Source organism: Pimephales promelas, chromosome 3 (genome assembly GCF_988280905.1).
Source record: "Pimephales promelas chromosome 3, fPimPro1.hap1.1, whole genome shotgun sequence".
In the NCBI taxonomy this organism is placed as follows: domain Eukaryota; kingdom Metazoa; phylum Chordata; class Actinopteri; order Cypriniformes; family Leuciscidae; genus Pimephales; species Pimephales promelas.
In genome coordinates, this window is record NC_142771.1 from 2551386 (window position 1) to 2571323 (window position 19938).

The 19938-nt window shown below is 37.2% G+C and overlaps 2 protein-coding genes across 2 annotated transcripts in view; one reads left to right on the forward strand and one right to left on the reverse strand.

The window, feature by feature from the left end:
* Positions 1–14826, reverse strand: part of LOC120475411 (sucrase-isomaltase, intestinal) — a 34331-nt gene extending 19505 nt beyond the window's left edge. The window contains exons 1-18 of the mRNA XM_089129008.1: positions 14742–14826; positions 14580–14661; positions 11899–11978; positions 11704–11824; positions 11514–11623; positions 11281–11432; positions 10770–10941; positions 10431–10530; positions 10160–10272; positions 7890–8015; positions 6282–6413; positions 6059–6175; positions 5518–5631; positions 5162–5246; positions 4963–5080; positions 1741–1912; positions 1494–1610; positions 1158–1312 (exon numbers count right to left, since the gene is read on the reverse strand). Of these exons, the coding sequence (XP_088985134.1) occupies positions 1158–1312; positions 1494–1610; positions 1741–1912; positions 4963–5080; positions 5162–5246; positions 5518–5631; positions 6059–6175; positions 6282–6413; positions 7890–8015; positions 10160–10272; positions 10431–10530; positions 10770–10941; positions 11281–11432; positions 11514–11623; positions 11704–11824; positions 11899–11978; positions 14580–14637 (2042 nt within the window). The 5' untranslated portion in view covers positions 14638–14661; positions 14742–14826. The remainder of the gene's footprint in view (positions 1–1157; positions 1313–1493; positions 1611–1740; positions 1913–4962; positions 5081–5161; positions 5247–5517; positions 5632–6058; positions 6176–6281; positions 6414–7889; positions 8016–10159; positions 10273–10430; positions 10531–10769; positions 10942–11280; positions 11433–11513; positions 11624–11703; positions 11825–11898; positions 11979–14579; positions 14662–14741) is intronic.
* LOC148981849 (uncharacterized) overlaps positions 1–19938 on the forward strand; it is a 127539-nt gene that overhangs the window by 27302 nt on the left and 80299 nt on the right. The gene's annotated exons all lie outside the window — the stretch shown is intronic.

The window sequence follows — 19938 nt, forward strand, 5'->3', positions numbered from 1 at the left end:
GGCTCAATCTTAAGTTTATCAAACGACGAGAACACTTTTGTGCGCAAAAACAACAAAAATAACGACTTTATTTCAACTATTCACTTCCTTCTCCATGGGCCTGTAGTCAGTTAACGTAGTGTGATTGCGTAGAGCTACGTCACACGAAGGCTTACTATTGGCCGACGCTGGTCATGTGTGTGATGATGCGTGTGACGTACAATAACAGAAGCTTACGCTATTAAACTAGTAACCTGACTCGCGCAGAGGGAGAAATAAACCAATAGTTGAAATAAAGTCGTTATTTTTGTTGTTTTTTTGCGCACAAAAGTGTTCTCGTCGTTTGATAAACTTAAGATTGAGCCCCTGTAGTCACTTGGACTATTTTAAGTCAAGTCAAGTCAAGTCACATTTATTTATATAGCGCTTTTCACAATACAGATTGTATCAAAGCAGCTTCACAGTGATAACATTTTTTAACGATGTCTTTAATGACTTTTCGGGGACAGCAAGAGCCAGTCCCTCAAGAAGCCTATGGACTAGTATGCAGGAGCGATCTTAATATCTTAAATATCTTAATTTGTGTTGCGAAGATGAACGAAGGTCTTACGGGGTTGGAACAACATGAGGGTGAGTAAATACTGACAGAATTTTCATTTTTGGGTGAACTAACCCTTTAATCTTGTATTTGGGTCAAAAATGGGCACCCATAGAAATGAATGGGAAAAACATTCTAAAATAAGTCAAAATAAGACACCAGGTGACAGCAAAGTCACTTCATCTTTAGGTTTTAGCTCCAAGAACTTATTGGAATGATATTTTGATGTAGTTAAAATAAATAAATAAATAAAACACAAAAATAAGTCATAATTTACATAGAAAATATGACACTTTTTGAAGTATATAAATTCAAAAATACCCCCAAAATAAAAATAAACACCATAAATGGATAGACAAAACTTTATCGAAGATAGTGATATAACATTTATAATAAATAAAAATTAGGATCACACATTTGTTCACAATTACAGGATTAAGGGCTATAAAGTGAATACGGTTTGAGGGCTACGCTCAAAACCTACTGCGTATTTTTTTTAAGTCCTACACACATGAGAGATCTCATACAGAATAAGTTCATAAACACGAAAGCCACACTGGAACTGTTGATGCTCACTCACTCGTGCATCATGGGCCGCACCACAGTCTCTCCGCTGACGTGGGCCCTGTAGAACAGCGTGTAGAGGTACGGCAGGAGGCTGTAGCGGATCTCCAGGTAATGCCTAGAGCTGTTCACCAGGAGAGAGTCAGCGCCGTATGACGCAGGGTCCTGGTCCTTTAAGAAAGGCACAGAAAACTAGTCAGGAAGAGCCGGGCGAGAAATAGATACGTGGAGACAGCCGTGGAATGATTACTTTCCATCTAATTTCACAAAGAATATAGCTTTACATTCGTCCTCTGAAGCTCTTAGAGGTGGAGATTGAATGTTTCTGGTGAGTTTAAAGTGCAGCACATACTTTGAACCCTTGAGCGTTGTGGTTACGGCTGAAGGGGTAAAATGCGCCGACTTGCATCCAACGTCTGCAAAGCTCCTCCGGCGAGTCGTCGAAGAACCCACAGATGTCTGCGCCGACCTGGAGAATAACAGCATTGGATTCAGGACAAAAAATAGGCAATTAAATAGAGCTCAAATGGAGATTCCAGTGTTTAATATATGAAAAAGACACGTCTGCAAAATATCTTAAATCGAGTCAAACCACTCACGTAAGGGATTCCAAAGAGGTTAAACTCCAGCATGCCGGGTATCGCCCATTTAATGTCGTTCCAGGTGGCGGCGTTGTCACCCAACCAGTGCCCAGCGTACTTGCCCACCCCGGGGAAGGAGGAGCGGGAGAAAACCATGGAACGGCTATTCCCGAAAACTGCTTTCGCTGCCCTGGAAGCAGAAACACAATATTGGAGTCAGTGCCGATCCGAGACTTCTGGGGGCGCTAAGATAAACTTTATCCATTCACAAAAGCCCCAAAATTACCCACAACCCCCAAATCGGTTCTTTCAGAGCAGTAAACACCGAGCTGAAATATACAATATAGAACACAATTACAAACAAACGAACAAATACAATAGAAAGAAAGATACAAATGAAATAAAATAAGTAAAAAAGTCAAACTGCATATTTTTTTCTGTATGAATTAAATATTGATTCTTATTATAGTCACTGAAGTCATTCAGCAAAGTGAAGTGGATGATTTAGTTTTTTTGATTAATATTAGGTTTATTAGGCTGCTGTCACTTTAAGACCAAATGCACATCTCTTACATACGGTGACGCATTGCTGCCACATACATATTATTTTTTCCCCTCAGTTATGTCGTAATAACGAGATCTTATGTTGTTAAAATGGCATATTTTCTCGTTTCAATGACATAAGATCTCGTTTTAACGACATAAATATCTTGTTATTTCGACATAAATATCTCGTTATGTCGTTAAAACGAGATCTTATGTCGTTAAAAAGTCCTATTTTCTCATTTTAATGACATAATATCTTGTTTTAACAACATAAATGTCTCATCATAAAGACACAATATCTCGTTTTAACGACATAAATGTCTCGTAATAACGACATAAATATCTTGTTTTAACGACACAAATATCTCGTTATAACGACATAATATCTCGTTTTAACGACAAATATCTAATTTTAACGGCATAAATGTCTCGTTATAACGACATAATATCTAGTTTTAACGACATAAATATCTCGTTTTAACAACATAAATGTCTCGTTATAACGACATAATATCTCGTTTTAACAACATAATATCTCGGTTTAACGACATAAATATCTTGTTTTAACGGCATAAATATCTCGTTATAACGACATAATATCTTGTTTTAACGACATAAATATCTTGTTTTAACGACATAAATATCTCGTTGTTTCGACATAAATGTCTCGTTATAACGACATAATATCTCGTTTTAACGGCATAAATATCTCATTATAACGACATAAATATCTTGTTTTAATGGCATAAATGTCTCGTTATAACGGCATAATATCTTGTTTTAACGGCATAAATGTCTCGTTTTAACTACATAAATGTCTTGTTTTAAGGTCATAATATCTCATTTTAACGACATAGTATTTAATTATAACTACATAAATATCTCGTTTTAACGGCATAAATATCTCGTTTTAACAGCATAAATATCTCGTTATAACGACATAATATCTCATTTTAACGGCATAAATATCTCGTTTTAACAGCATAAATATCTCGTTATAACGACATAATATCTCATTTTAACGACATAAATATCTCGTTTTAATGACATAAATTTCGCGTTATAACGACATAATATCTCGTTATAACGACATAAATATCTCGTTATAACGACATAAATATCTCGTTGTTTCGACATAAATGTCTCGTTATAACGACATAATATCTCGTTTTAACAACATAAATATCTCGTTATAACGACATAAATATCTTGTTTTAACAACATAATATCTCGGTTTAACGACATAAATATCTTGTTTTAACGGCATAAATATCTCGTTATAACGACATAATATCTTGTTTTAACGACATAAATATCTTGTTTTAACGACATAAACATCTCGTTGTTTCGACATAAATGTCTCGTTATAATGACATAATATCTCGGTTTAACGACATAAATATCTTGTTTTAACGGCATAAATATCTCGTTATAACGACATAATATCTTGTTTTAACGACATAAATATCTTGTTTTAACGACATAAACATCTCGTTGTTTCGACATAAATGTCTCGTTATAACGACATAATATCTCGTTTTAACGGCATAAATATCTCATTATAACGACATAAATATCTTGTTTTACTGGCATAAATGTCTCGTTATAACGGCATAATATCTTGTTTTAACGGCATAAATGTCTCGTTTTAACTACATAAATGTCTCGTTTTAAGGTCATAATATCTCATTTTAACGACATAGTATCTCATTATAACTACATAAATATCTCGTTTTAACGACATAAATATCTCGTTTTAACAGCATAAATATCTTGTTATAATGACATAATATCTCGTTATAACAACATAAATATCTCGTTTTAACAGCATAAATATCTCGTTATAACAACATAATATCTCATTTTAACGACATAAATATCTCGTTTTAATGACATAAATTTCTCGTTATAACGACATAATATCTCGTTATAACGACATAAATATCTCGTTTTAACGACATAAATATCTCGTTATTTCGACATAAATATCTCGTTATTTCGACATAATAAGGGGACATTGTAATATGCATTAAGCTACATTTAGCGTTCTTATAATGAGTTTCTATGGGAGGAAAATGCTTAACATAAAATTAAACGCTTTGCGTTCATATTCTGGACTTATCTGATTTTTGTAGTATACTTTATTATGATTTTACCCTTATTATGTCGAAATAACGAGATATTTATGTTGTTAAAATTCGATATGTCGTTATAATGAGACATTTATATTGTTAAAACGAGATATTATGTCATTAAAACGAGAAAATATGTTGTTTTAACGACATATGATCTCGTTATTACGACATAATTAAGGGGAAAAATAATATGTATGTGGCAGTAATGCGTCACCGTACTTACACACTGACAAACATTTGATTACTTTCCCAACTGTATATGTTCACTGTAGACATAACTGACTGCGTTTAAGTGAAACTTGAATTTTGACCTATTTGTGTGTGTATTTGCCTGTGTAAGCGCACACTTGAAGCCCAAAGTAGCCAATACTTCCCTCCGAACGCACAGAAAGCCACACTTTCGCAGCTCAATACACTTTTAACTTTTTTTTTTTTTTAGTATTGAACATGTCCAATAGTACTAATAAAAATACAATTGTTGTGATGTTAATGTGTATTAATCATTCTGTCAATCATAAGAGAGATTATTTGTATACAGAGTGTGAAAAGCAGCTCTTACTTCTCAGTGGCCAGCACCATAGAGTACCCATAGAGACTGTGGACGTCGTAGTGGTTCCCCCAGTTGTGTTTAGCATCCATACATAAGGTCTTACTGAACATCAGGTTATCAAGGATACCTTTAGAGTCCGATGGAAATCAAGAGGACGGATGAGTACAGACGGTGAGGAAAAGCGGACGTGAAATCTAGCGGTACTCACGGGGGGTGAATGGAGGATAGTTGAGTTTGTTTTCAGCGCAGCCTTTGATGCTTCCCTTCACGAAATTGGCCACCTCATTCATGTCCTTAGAAGAACAAAACAGCAACTAGTACAGCGTTTTATCAATCAGGAATTGATTGGATGGCCACTAGCATTTTCTCTAAAGCTGCTTTAAAATATGTACCATACAAATGAATGTGAATTTAATTGAGCGGGAGTTTGATGAGTTACTACTCTAAGTAGGGTCCATTTTGATTTTATGTTGACTTTTATGGTTTACATGCATACGATCATGATTAACAAATTGGAGATTGGAATCAAAACATGACAGGGAATGATCTCGGCTGGTTACTCACAATCCAGAGAGCGTCATGCTTGACTTCTTTGTGGAAACGTGAAATTTCATCAACCCACCAATCGATGCAGGACGGGTTAGTGTAGTCTGGAAACAAGGTTTCCCCTGGCCAGACCTGTGACGGAGAGGGGAGGAGAAGGTGATTCCCAGCAAACACAGAATGTTCCCCTAACGTTCCCGAATGGTCCCATGAGGTTATTTTTTTGAGAACCAAACAAGAACGTTATAGGAACGTTCCATGTAGGTTATTTTTAGGTTCCATTGTTATAATGCAAGGAGAATGTTTCGGGAATGTTCCATTAACCTTAAGGGAAAGTTCTAGGAACGTTCTGGGAATCAAAAACTAACGTTCCCAGAACCTAAATTTGTTTGCTGGGTTAATATAAATGTTGGAATGAATGAATGAAAGATCCAACAACAATTACTAAAACCAAACATCATAGAAATCCTTCAAGATCAGATATTTTTATAAAGAAGGACTAGTTTCAATCCCAAACCCTACTAACGATTCCCCAAGCAGGAGTGTGTTTGGCGGACCGTACCTCTCCCAGTAGAGGCGTTTGCCCGTCTGCTTCGGTGACCCAAGCTTTAGCTGCGTGACCCCTGTCAAGGGCTTCATAAGGTCCGTTTATCCTTTGACTGGTGGACACGGCCGGATCCTACCAAGAAGAACGTATTCTGAGGTGTTAAACTGGGCAAAACCCAAGTGTACGACTCTAAACTTGCCCAGAACTAGCGTGCTAACCTATAAAATCAAAGGCTCACCAATATGATGATGTACTTCTGCCCTTTCTCATGCATGTAGTCGGCAAACTGAGGCAGCTCCGCAAATTTCACCGTATCATAAGTGAAGATCTTTTTGTCCTCCATGTAGTCAATATCAGTGTACTGGACGTCCTAGAACACAAAATAATTATGGTAAAGTTTCCCTGTTTCACTTCGATGTCTAATTATGTCTAAAAGTTCGTTATTGGCATTGATTGTTCTGGGACTTGTTCTTTACACTAAGAAATGAATGGTTCTAACAACTTTGAAAGGTTCTTTGGGGGATCAGAAATGGTGAAATGCAAAAATTGTAGATTCACAATTGTCTGTTTGGATTTTTCTGGAAGACTTGACTTGAATGCAAACACTGAACGCGGATCCACAACAGAACCGGAAGACAACACAATGCTGAATAAAGTCGTAGTTTTTGTTATTTTTGGACCAAAATCTATTTTCGATGCTTCAAAACAGTGCAACTAACCCACTGATGTCACATGACTACTTTGATGATGTCTTTATTCACTTTCTGGACAAGGACAGTATACCGTACACACATTCAATGGAGGGCTTAAAGCTCTCGGACTAAATCTAAAATATCTTAAAGTGTGTTCTGGAGATGAACGAGGTGGTAACACTTTACAATACGGGTGCACTAATATGCATTAATTCATGTTTAACTAATGCACAGATAATCATGAGTTAATGTATAACTAATGAAGAACTAAACCATTAATTAATGATTACTGCATCAGCAACTAATAAAGAGTCTATATGATTAATATGTTTAGTATTACATGAATTGCTATTAATTCAATGTGTCATTGTGTATTAATTCCTTAATAACATATTTTATGAACTAATAGTGTAAATTAATGTGTTAATTATCACAATTAGTCAAAGCTATGCACTTCAACTTCCAGTTGTCTGCTTTAATTAATCATTAGCTAATGATTTGCAAAGGTATCATTATGTTATGACTTTACTTGTTGGGGCACATCATTATTAACTAGTCATTTAGTAATTTGCACATGAATTTGCAGTAACAATGATGTAATTAATCATGTATTAATGCATATTAGTGTACCTGTCATTATCTGGAAGTTGAAATACAAGGCTTTGGCTCATTCTGGTAATTAACATATTAATTAACACTATTAGCTAAAATAAATGAGTTATTATGGAATTAATCTACAAGTACATATTTAATTAATAACAATTCATGTATGAACTAATACATTAAACTTACAGGCTCTTAATTAGTTCCTAATGTGGTAATCATTAATGAATATCATTAGTTACACATTAATTCAGTATTATTTGTGCATTAGTTAAGAATGAATTAATGCTTATTAGTGCACCCGTATTGTAAAGTGTTACCAACGAGGTCTGGGACGACATGAGGGAGAGTCATTAATGACTAATGAATTTATGGGTGAACTAACCCTTTAAAGCTTCAGTGCATTTTTCGGCTAAACCCCATGTGGTGAAATACACACATGTGAAGTTATTATTCATGTATCCGTGCTCTCGGTTGTGGCTTTGAGGAACTGGGTGGAATCAAGTTTTGCAGATGAAAGCGAGGAGCCTGCTTCGGTTCCTGGCACTTACATAGGGAAGGCCGGCCTGCCGATTTCTCTCCACGACTCTCTTGATCTCGTCCAGGCTGCCGTAGTCCCAGCGAGAGAGCTGGAAGCCCAGAGACCAGTACGGAGGGATGAAAGGCCTGCCGATCAACTGGAGAGACATGAAGCCATGTTAAACACGCTCAACATCAGCGTGGGGCCTATAAAATATTGTTGGTTTAACTTAAAAAAATAAGTTACCCGGTTGACTTAAAATTTTAAGTTCATTGAAATGGAAATATTTAGCTAATACAATGAAGGAGATTAATTTAATCACCAGAAACTCAAAATATGATGTTATTTGTAGTTGATTTGACAAAAAAAAAGTGATTACAAATCATTAAATATTTTTTTACAGTGTACTCTCGTCTCGAGCAAAAGTCAGTTGGAATTAATGAAATAATTTTGGTAAGATGTTCATGGCGTAATTTGCAATAATGACCATCTGACTGCTCATTACTGCTATTTTCCATTAAATAAATAAAAAAAAAAACCATCAATGGACCAGTGTTATTTTAGTATCACTGATGTATTATTTTAGTTTTTATTAACATTTACAATTAAATTAAATTAAATTAACACTTTTTATTTTATTATGCTTTCAGTCTCTTTTTCATTTTATTTAAAGTTTCAAGTTTGTTACATGGGTTTGTTCATTTTAGTAGTTTTTTTTACATCTAGGTTCAGTTCTTAAAAAATATTTACATTTTAGTTGAAATATATATATTTTAATGGTTTTAGTTTTAAATTTACACATATTTAATATAAACATTACCAGACAATGAAAAAAACACAGACAGGAACTTAAACACACAGAGAAGATTTACTAAACGACGAACAGGTGTGTTAGTGTCCATGGTGACAGACGAGTGGCAGCAAATAAGAACAAGGAACACCAGACAGGAATGACAACAAAGTAAAAGTCCTTGAGCTGAATACAACTGAACATAATGATGATGACGCATGAAATTTTGATGTGATTTGAAATGTTTTTTTAAGAAATAAAAATATTTTGACCAGGACAATAGTCACTTACGCAGTTTTATTTTTAGTATCACTGATATATTATTTTAGTTTTTATCAACATTTAAAATTGTACAAATATATATATATATATATATATATATATATATTAATTATGCTTTCAGTATCTTTTTAATTTTAGTTAAAGTTTTAGTAATTTTGTTACATGGGTTTGTTATTTTTAGTACTTTTTTAAATAAAAAGAGACTGAAAGCATAATATATATATATATTAATTATGCTTTCAGTATCTTTTTAATTTTAGTTAAAGTTTTAGTAATTTTGTTACATGGGTTTGTTATTTTTAGTACTTTTTTAAATAAAAAGAGACTGAAAGCATAATATATATATATTAATTATGCTTTCAGTCTCTTTTTAATTTTAGTTAAAGTTTTAGTAATTTTGTTACATGAGTTTGTTATTTTTAGTACTTTTTTTAATAAAAAGAGACTGAAAGCATAATTAATATATATATGTATATATATATATATATATATATATATATATATATATATATATTAATTATGCTTTCAGTCTCTTTTTTATTTTAGTTAAAGTTTTAGTAATTTTGTTACATGGGTTTGTTATTTTTAGTACTTTTTTTTAATAAAAAAAATATTATTTTTAATATGTTGACCAGGACAATAGTCACTTACACAGTTTAGCCAAAGTTGTATAATAAATTATAATATTTTATATCATTTTAATTCATAATAGTTGTATACTATTTGTAATTGATAAAACTTTTTGACCACAGAATAAAGCATTTCAGAACATTTTTCAAATAATTATTTTTAATGTAAATGTAATAGAAAATAAACATAATTATAAATGTTTATTATTCATAATAGAATATTTTTAGCAGTCAATATACAAAACAAATATTTGACTGCAGAATACTATAACCAATAAGAAAGTACTTTTTTGTACAATAAATTCGAATACTTAGTTAAAAATATTTCCAGAGCAAAATATGCGACAAAACATAAAATATGAAATAATAAACAATCTGTGAAATGTAATTTGATATTTTTAAATTATTATTTATATGAGTTTTTTGCTTTTAATCTGATTGTAAACAGCAGAAAGAACCAGGAAGATCAGAAAAATACTTTTTATTCTTTATTCTCGCCACATGTCCTAGCATGTGTACGGTCCAGCAAGCGGTGTCTCTAACATTAAAAAGCTTTATCAAGTGTTTACACTGGTCACTGGTGTTTCCATTTACACTCACCTGTGTGAACTCGTCCACCACCGCCTCTGGTGTGTCTCCAAGTAAGATGTAGAAGTCCAAAACCCCTCCGATAGTCCGGTAGGTTACGGCCGGAGCCGGCTGGATAGTCACCTCTGCACACAAACAGATTAAACTTGCCAACCTTACTCCAAACACTCAAACACATCCATATATGCTGTGCACAGACATCTCAAATCATGTTATTAATGATTATGACTGTATTCCAGGACAAAACCATCACAATGAAAACTACTCAAGAAAGGGTGTGTACCCATAGCATTGCTGTTCATGAGGAAAACACCCATGGATTGACCACTGGCATCTTCCAGACATGTGAAATAGGGGTAGTGGCCATACAGGTTGTGTGTGTCCTGGAGGAGGAAAGACATTAAGGTTTGTAATGGCAAATTTCAGACTTTAAAACAGCTAATTAGACAGTTTGCGACTTCAAACAACAATTGCATGATAATCCAAAACAAGTAACCGTAACTTCTTTCGGTTCGTCAGAGTGGCCAGCAGATCCTTAATCTAAAACTTTGTAATTCACAAAGTCATACTGGTGTGGAATAGTGAAAATGTTTGCGATAATGATCTAAATGTCATGACTCACGCCGTTGGGGAAAGCATCTCTTGTGAAGATAGGCCAGGTCCTCCAGTTGGTGTCGTGGCGAAAGGTCTGATGGACGTGCTCTCCAAGTCCATAGATATTGTGGGAAGGGAGTTTAGCCGAGAGCTGAAGGTACTGATCATCAAAAACCAGTGGCCCAATGGTTGTGTCAAACCTGAGCGAGCAACAGAGGAAGTTTACTCAAATCAATAAGATCATCTTGTGTAACCAAAGAAAAACAACTTCCTAGTCTTGAAACCACAGCTAACCTGATAGCTCAGAATCATTCTTAAATGCTAAAACAGTATAAACAACATTTTGATAAAAAAATACTGTCAGGATGGTTCTCTGCGACCTTGTATTGATTACCGGGGGCTGAACAACATCACGGTAAAGAATACTTATCCTTTCCCATTGATGTCTTCAGCCTTCGAGAGGTTGCAGGGAGCATCGATCTTCACAAAATTGGTTTTACGTAGCGCATATCATTTGGTTTGCAAAGCTCCCCACTCACAGGAGTTTCTCAGGATTAGTTCTCCAAACTTTCAGACCAAAGGGGTTCTGGACCAGCTCCAGTCTATAATTCAGGGGTCCGGTGGGAGGGATGGAAGGTGCTTGCACATGTTCGTGAGGAACCTCAAACCTGGCTTGCTTCGGATCAGTGATCTGGTAGACAAAGAGAACATTGCACGCCATTAGAGACGTCTTTACATGGACACCGTGCCTTACGTCGGGTTTCAAACAGACCTTAAATCGAAGACGGTTTTCTGTCTGCATTTCAGCGTAGAAGGTCAACTCTTGAATATCAGCTCCAAATAGAGACGGAGCGTCCATTCGAGTCAACGTGGCCTCGATATCTACAGCAAGACAAACAAATGGCTAATGTAACTTTTAAAGCAAGATGGAAAGTTTTCATCTTGTTTCAAGCTGAACTCACGTGTGCTGTCAGGCCTGCTTTCGCTGACCACGCTGTAGCCGTGGTTTTTGGAGAAGAAGCACCAGGGGACGTTAGCCTCACTCGCGGGGCTCCAGCAGCAAGCTCTTTCCAGACACTTTTGCTGCAAAAACGCACAGTACGATTTAACATGCTGGGAGTTTGTGTGGATTGTAGGCCACATCCACTGCAGTTTACCTCGGAAGCGTTGGGTTCTGGGAAACAGTCCACTCTCTCGCTTTGTGGGATGTTGGGACATTCTGGAACAACGTTTCGTTCTGTGGATTGAGATACTTTAGTGGAAGATCAAAGAACATTTCCCATTTCGAGAATATGTTTGCCCTTGGTTCCTAACGTATGTTGATTCATGTTTATTTGATGCTATAAATGAACTAGAAGGAAGAGATGATCGGTTCACAGTCAGCTTTAACTGAGGCTCTACAGGATCTGAGGATCACATTAAACAGCCACAAAACGGTATTTATTGTTTACATTACTTAAAAAAATGACCACATTTGAAAGGTAAGATAGTTTCATATCAAAAGTAACCTGGTCTGTCCTCTCTCTTCCGCGATGTTGGTTTCACTGTGTGAGAACATGGTGTAGTGTGAGAGCGGCGTGGCTTATCGGACATAGGGGGCGGGTCTTTGCAAACAAAATCATCACACAATCACTATGATCCGCCCACTCGTTCCCAATCACCTGATTACTGATTCGCCGTGTAACCCCTCCACCCGGGTCCAACTCGACCCGCTCCGAGCGGGCCTCGAACACGGGTCTCCGGCATGAGAGTCGGGCGCTCTAACAAGGAGGCTAAAGACTGCAGCCTCTATAGCGCCTATTGAGATCAGGGGAGTGAGGTTTACTCGCACAGCAACTACTAGCTGGCCTCCGTTACACTCACCCCCCTAAACCTCACTCCCATCCGGGTCACGGCACCAATGTAACCCCTACATCCAGGTCCTACTCGAACCCGGGTCTCCGGCGTGAGAGTCGGGCGCTCTAGCAAGGAGGCTAAAGACTGCAGCCTCTAGCGTCTGTCTCTAGAGCGCCTCTTGGGATCAGGGGAGTGAGGTTTACTCGCACAGCAACTACTAGCTGGCCTCCGTTACACTCACCCCCTAAACCTCACTCTCATCCGGGTCACGGCACCAATGTAGCCCCTACATCCAAGTCCCACTCGACCCGGTCCGAGAGGGCCTCGAACCCGGGTCTCTGGCATGAGAGTCGGGCACTCTAACAAGGAGGCTAAAGACTGCAGCCTCTAGAGCGCCTATTGAGATCAGGGGAGTGAGGTTTACTCGTACAGCAACTACTAGCTGGCCTCCGTTACACTCACCCCCTAAACCTCACTCTCATCCGGGTCACGGCACCAATGTAACCCCTACACCCGGGTCCCACTCGACCCGCTCCGAGCGGACCTCGAACCCAGGTCTCCGGCATGAGAGTCGGGTGCTCTAACAAGGAGGCTAAAGACTGCAGCCTCTAGAGCGCCTATTGAGATCAGGGGAGTGAGGTTTACTCGTACAGCAACTACTAGCTGGCCTCCGTTACACTCACCCCCTAAACCTCACTCCCATCCGGGTCACGGCACCAATGTAACCCCTACATCCAGGTCCTACTCGAACCCGGGTCTCCGGCGTGAGAGTCGGGCGCTCTAGCAAGGAGGCTAAAGACTGCAGCCTCTAGCGTCTGTCGCTAGAGCGCCTCTTGGGACCAGGGGAGTGAGGTTTACTCGTACAGCAACTACTAGCTGGCCTCCGTTACACTCACCCCCTAAACCTCACTCTCATCCGGGTCACGGCACCAATGTAACCCCTACACCCGGGTCCCACTCGACCCGCTCCGAGCGGACCTCGAACCCAGGTCTCCGGCATGAGAGTCGGGTGCTCTAACAAGGAGGCTAAAGACTGCAGCCTCTAGAGCGCCTATTGAGATCAGGGGAGTGAGGTTTACTCGTACAGCAACTACTAGCTGGCCTCCGTTACACTCACCCCCTAAACCTCACTCCCATCCGGGTCACGGCACCAATGTAACCCCTACATCCAGGTCCTACTCGAACCCGGGTCTCCGGCGTGAGAGTCGGGCGCTCTAGCAAGGAGGCTAAAGACTGCAGCCTCTAGTATCTGTCGCTAGAGCGCCTCTTGGGATCAGGGGAGTGAGGTTTACTCGTACAGCAACTACTAGCTGGCCTCCGTTACACTCACCCCCCTAAACCTTACTCTCATCCGGGTCACGGCACCAATGTAGCCCCTACATCCAAGTCCCACTCGACCCGGTCCGAGAGGGCCTCGAACCCGGGTCTCTGGCATGAGAGTCGGGTGCTCTAACAAGGAGGCTAAAGACTGCAGCCTCTAGAGCAGCTATTGAGATCAGGGGAGTGAGGTTTACTCGCACAACAACTACTAGCTGGTCTCCGTTACACTCACCCCTCTAAACCTCACTCTCATCCGGGTCACAGCACCAATGTAACCCCTACATCCAGGTCCTACTCGACCTGCTCCGAGCGGGCCTCGAACCCGGGTCTCCGGCGTGAGAGTCGGGCGCTCTAACAAGGAGGCTAAAGACTGCTGCCTCTATGGCGCCTATTGAGATCAGGGGAGTGAGGTTTACTCGCACAGCAACTACTAGCTGACCTCCGTTACAGCTACACCTGCACTCCCTCATCACCTCTCACTACATATTCACACATCATCTCAGAGTCTGGTCTCGTCTATGCTTAAATCACATTTTCATAGTTAATGTAAACATGATATAATTGTTGTTGTCTTAATCTTATCATAATAATTAAGAGACAAACTCAGGTTTACTTTAGTGCACATACTGTATTAGATCATCAAATGACAGTTATGATGTGAAACGTGGAATAATGCTCTTACCTGAAGCACTCAAAGGTATGAGGAGACAGAGAGACAGGTAGACAGTCCAGGCCGCCATCGTTTCTCAAAGAACACTGAAACTCTACATACAATTAAAAAAATAATAATTATACATAAATCATCACTAAGTTTACATGGTTCAATTATGTGTGAGACACGAACCAGTTCAGTAGTCCAATGCAGATGTCTGGATAGTGTGTTGAGGAGCGCTGGTTTATCTTTTTATACTGGAGTGGAGTTTGTTTATCAGCACCTGCTCATGTTCTCACATACTCTTATAAAACAACTATTATGATGCCAATTTATCCTGTTTTATGTGTTTTCTCTTGATATTTAAATATATGTTTCATCTATTCAGTGGGGTAATGTTTGATGTACATGGTCCATATATTTGTCACTCTCTTCATAAGATGCTTTTTTTGCGTTCGAGCGCTGATGTCATTGCAAGTGGAAAAACCCATATGAACTCTTCATTTTATTTTCAGTCAGTTTTATGTGGATAATGTAATTAGCAATGAAAATGTACAGTATTAAATGTAAAATAATACAAAATAAATTATATTTTTAATTAAATCAACTGTTACATTTAAAGCTGGAACTGTAGTTTCTGTGACACTAACCTGTTGTATAAGCGTTTTTTATAAATGTGATATCATTGTGTAAACAGCATGTGTGCAGGGTCATCAACATTACCTTGAATATGCCAAAGTCACGGTGAATGGATTCAGAGGAAACATTTATTTATTTTTCCTAAGCTCAAGAGACTTAGTTGGGATTCTCTTATAATGTATTAGAAAAAGAGTCAAAACTGATATTGTGTTGGAAGCAACTGCTGTATCCACTATCATTTTAGTTTTTTGGCTTTGCACTTTTTTCGATGGAGTGCACAAACTCCTCTGTTCATCCATTTTCTGATCTGCTTCTTTTTTTCTACAAGTCCTGCAAACTGTTGGATTTTCGTTTTGTTTTTACAATACAGGCAGTTTGCTTTTCTGTCTTTTCTCCGCATTCATGTGAATGGTGTGTGGCAAACCTGCATCTGTCTCGTTTCTTATCTTTATCTGCACGCGATTATTTTCTGTTTACTCTGTGTTTTTGCATGGGTTCGCCGCGTGTGTGTCTGTTAGTGAAATAACTTATGCAGCTGATATAAAATATCCAATCTACAGTGAAACACTATCTATTTATTTGCAAGGTAACTTAGATCATCAGTTTAAGACATTAAATCTGTAAGCACATAACACAATATATCAATATATATATATGGAATACTCATGGTTAATGCCAATTCTCTGCAATGAACAAAGTAACTGAGTGGTTGAACAAGTCCTGCCTTACATTGAATAGAGAGAAAACGGTCACAATGTATTTTAAGATTAAAATTGTAGATTAAAAATGTGGAACACGTTAAATACCTAGGTGTGACCCTGGACCCTGTATTAAATAAAAAAAAAAACATGTTAAAGGGGTATGCCCTAATTAATGTAAATTTAACATCGCTAACTTTTAGTTCATTAGAAGCTCTTTATCATTGGCAGCAGCAAAATCGTATTTCCAGGCAATGATTATATCCCACATATTGTATTGTATTTCATCATGGTCTCAAGCCAAAAAAAAAAAAACTGTTTTAAACCCCCTAAGATCATTACATAATCAGGCCTTGAAAATCCTCGATAAGACGTTTTGGCGGTACCACCACTGACATGTGCTGGAAAAGTACAGTATACTAAATGGACTGAATTTTATATAGTGCTTTCATAGACCTAATGGCCACCAAAGCGCTTTACATAATGCCTTCTATTGCTTCTTATAGGGGTTAGTATATTTTATCTCAATGTACCAGTTCAGTTAAGAGTCTGGAGGTATACTTGCGTTTGTCTCTGTGTTGTTTTTGTTGGCATAAAATGGTGTTTCCCTGGGTTCGTCTCCTCGTGCCTGGATAGATGTCTCTGGGCGGCCAATCACATGGCGTGTTGGCAATGGATGAAAGTCCTTGAAGTTGGAAAGCGGGTTTTGCGGTCGAGACGTTTAAACGACACTTTGCAGCAAAACTTAAATTAGAATCGAGACTCTCAATGGAAAAGAAAGATAAAGTTGAGAACAGAAAGAAAAATGGGACGAGAGTATAGATGGTTTGAATGAAGCTGTTTAACCCATGGATGTTCTCCTGATCTTGTTTGGGTTCTTTTATCTGCTGGTCTACATGGTTACTCGTCTAGTATAACTCTAACATAACTCTTCAGAATAACAGCAACATGACTCTAGCACTTCTCTAGCATACCGCTAACTCTAGCCCTTTGTCCGGGTCTTAGATTTTAAACTCAAATGTTTGTCCAGCCTCCTGTCGTTATCTGAGAGGTGGTTTTTCCTTCAGCTCTCATCGTAAATCATGCGTTATCTGTGATCCCCTAACTCTCCAGCTTTAGCTTTACTCTTACAGTTTAGACATGACTATTACAAGAACACAAAACGATTTACACAGATTTCACTCAAGCCATTTTCTGAATCAAGAACATATAATCTTACTGATAAGAAACACGATATACTTTCATTCACACATCTAATAGTTATAACAATTACTTATATGTGATCTAAGCCAGAGGTCGTAGCACAATATAGGATTATGTAGTTGAACGATGTTTGATTATAAGTCCGTCAAGAATCGAGAATTTTATGCATTTTTATATGTTAGGTCTCAGTCTCTGTAGTTTTAAGAGGTTTCAGCCCTGGGGTCGTTCAAGGGTCAGAAGGAGGTGGTCTGTTTTAAATCCATTGTCTTGGGAACAAACACTCTCTGCTGCTTTCTTGTTTTTTGTCTGTTGTAACGCAAGCCTTACTGAACATGTAAAGAGTAAAATATTACTGAAAATTGATTACTAATGCCTTACACTACTGCGTTACAGCAAAAAGTAATTTAACATAACAGAAACCAATTGTTACTGTAATGTATTACTTTTGCATGGAAGCTTGTTTCCGCCATAGAATGAAAAATATAAAAGGTAATTGCGACTTTTTATCTCACAATTCTGACTTTTTCTCACAATTGCGACTTTATTTCTCAGAATTGCAAGATGGAAAGTCAGAATTGCGTGATATAAAGTCAGAATTGAAAGATTTAAAGTCAGAATTGCGAGATATAAAGTCAGAATTGCGAGATATAAAGTCAGAATTGTGAGATATAAAGTCAGAATTGCGAGATATAAAGTCGCAATTGCGTGTTATAAAGTCAGATTTGCGTGATATAAAGTAAGAATTGCGAGATATAAAGTCAGAATTGTGAGATATAAAGTCAGAATTGGGAGATATAAATTCAGAATTGCGAGATATAAAGTCGCAACTGCATGTTATAAAGTCAGAATTGCGAGATATAAAGTCGCAACTGCATGTTATAAAGTCAGAATTGCGAGATATAAAGTCAGAATTGTGAGATATAAAGTCAGAATTGCGTGTTATAAAGTCAGAATTGCGTGATATAAAGTCAGAATTGCGTGATATAAAGTCAGAATTGTGAGATATAAAGTCAGAATTGGGAGATATAAATTCAGAATTGCGAGATATAAAGTCGCAACTGCATGATATAAAGTCAGAATTGCGTGTTATAAAGTCAGAATTGCGTGATACAAAGTAAGAATTGCGTGATATAAAGTCAGAATTGGGAGATATAAAGTCAGAATTGCGAGATATAAAGTCAGAATTGCGAGATATAAAGTCAGAATTGTGAGATATAAAGTCAGAATTGCGAGATATAAAGTCGCAATTGCGTGTTATAAAGTCAGATTTGCGTGATATAAAGTAAGAATTGCGAGATATAAAGTCAGAATTGAGAGATATAAAGTCAGAATTGCGTGATATAAAGTCAGAATTGTGAGATATAAAGTCAGAATTGGGAGATATAAATTCAGAATTGCGAGATATAAAGTCGCAACTGCATGTTATAAAGTCAGAATTGCGAGATATAAAGTCAGAATTGTGAGATATAAAGTCAGAATTGCGTGTTATAAAGTCAGAATTGCGTGATATAAAGTCAGAATTGCGTGTTATAAAGTCAGAATTGCGAGATATAAAGTCAGAATTGTGAGATATAAAGTCAGAATTGCGTGTTATAAAGTCAGAATTGTGAGATATAAAGTCAGAATTGGGAGATATAAATTCAGAATTGCGAGATATAAAGTCGCAACTGCATGATATAAAGTCAGAATTGCGTGTTATAAAGTCAGAATTGCGTGATACAAAGTAAGAATTGCGTGATATAAAGTCAGAATTGGGAGATATAAAGTCAGAATTGCGAGATATAAAGTCAGAATTGCGTGTTATAAAGTCAGAATTGGGAGATATAAAGTCAGAATTGCAAGATATAAAGTCAGAATTGCGAGATATAAAGTCGCAATTGCGTGTTATAAAGTCAGAATTGCGAGATATAAAGGCAGAATTGCCAGATATAAAATCGCAACTGCATGTTATAAAGTCAGAATTGCGAGTTATAAAGTCAGAATTGCGAGTTATAAAGTCAGAATTGCGTGATATAAAGTCAAAATTGCGAGATATAAAGTCAGAATTGCGAGTTATAAAGTCAGAATTGCGAGTTATAAAGTCAGAATTGGGAGATATAAAGTCAGAATTGCGAGTTATAAAGTCAGAATTGCGAGTTATAAAGTCAGAATTGGGAGATATAAAGTCAGAATTGCGAGATATAAAGTCAGAATTGCGAGATATAAAGTCAGAATTGCGAGATATAAAGTCAGAATTGCGAGATATAAAGTCAGAATTGCGAGTTATAAAGTCAGAATTGCGAGTTATAAAGTCAGAATTGGGAGATATAAAGTCAGAATTGCGAGATATAAAGTCAGAATTGCGAGATATAAAGTCAGAATTGCGAGATATAAAGTCAGAATTGCGTGATATAAAGTCAGAATTGGGAGATATAAATTCAGAATTGCGAGATATAAAGTCGCAACTGCATGTTATAAAGTCAGAATTGCGAGATATAAAGTCAGAATTGCGTGTTATAAAGTCAGAATTGCGTGATATAAAGTCAGAATTGCGTGATATAAAGTCAGAATTGTGAGATATAAAGTCAGAATTGGGAGATATAAATTCAGAATTGCGAGATATAAAGTCGCAACTGCATGTTATAAAGTCAGAATTGGGAGATATAAATTCAGAATTGCCAGATATAAAATCGCAACTGCATGTTATAAAGTCAGAATTGCGAGTTATAAAGTCAGAATTGCGTGATATAAAGTCAAAATTGCGAGATATAAAGTCAGAATTGCGAGTTATAAAGTCAGAATTGCGAGTTATAAAGTCAGAATTGGGAGATATAAAGTCAGAATTGCGAGTTATAAAGTCAGAATTGCGA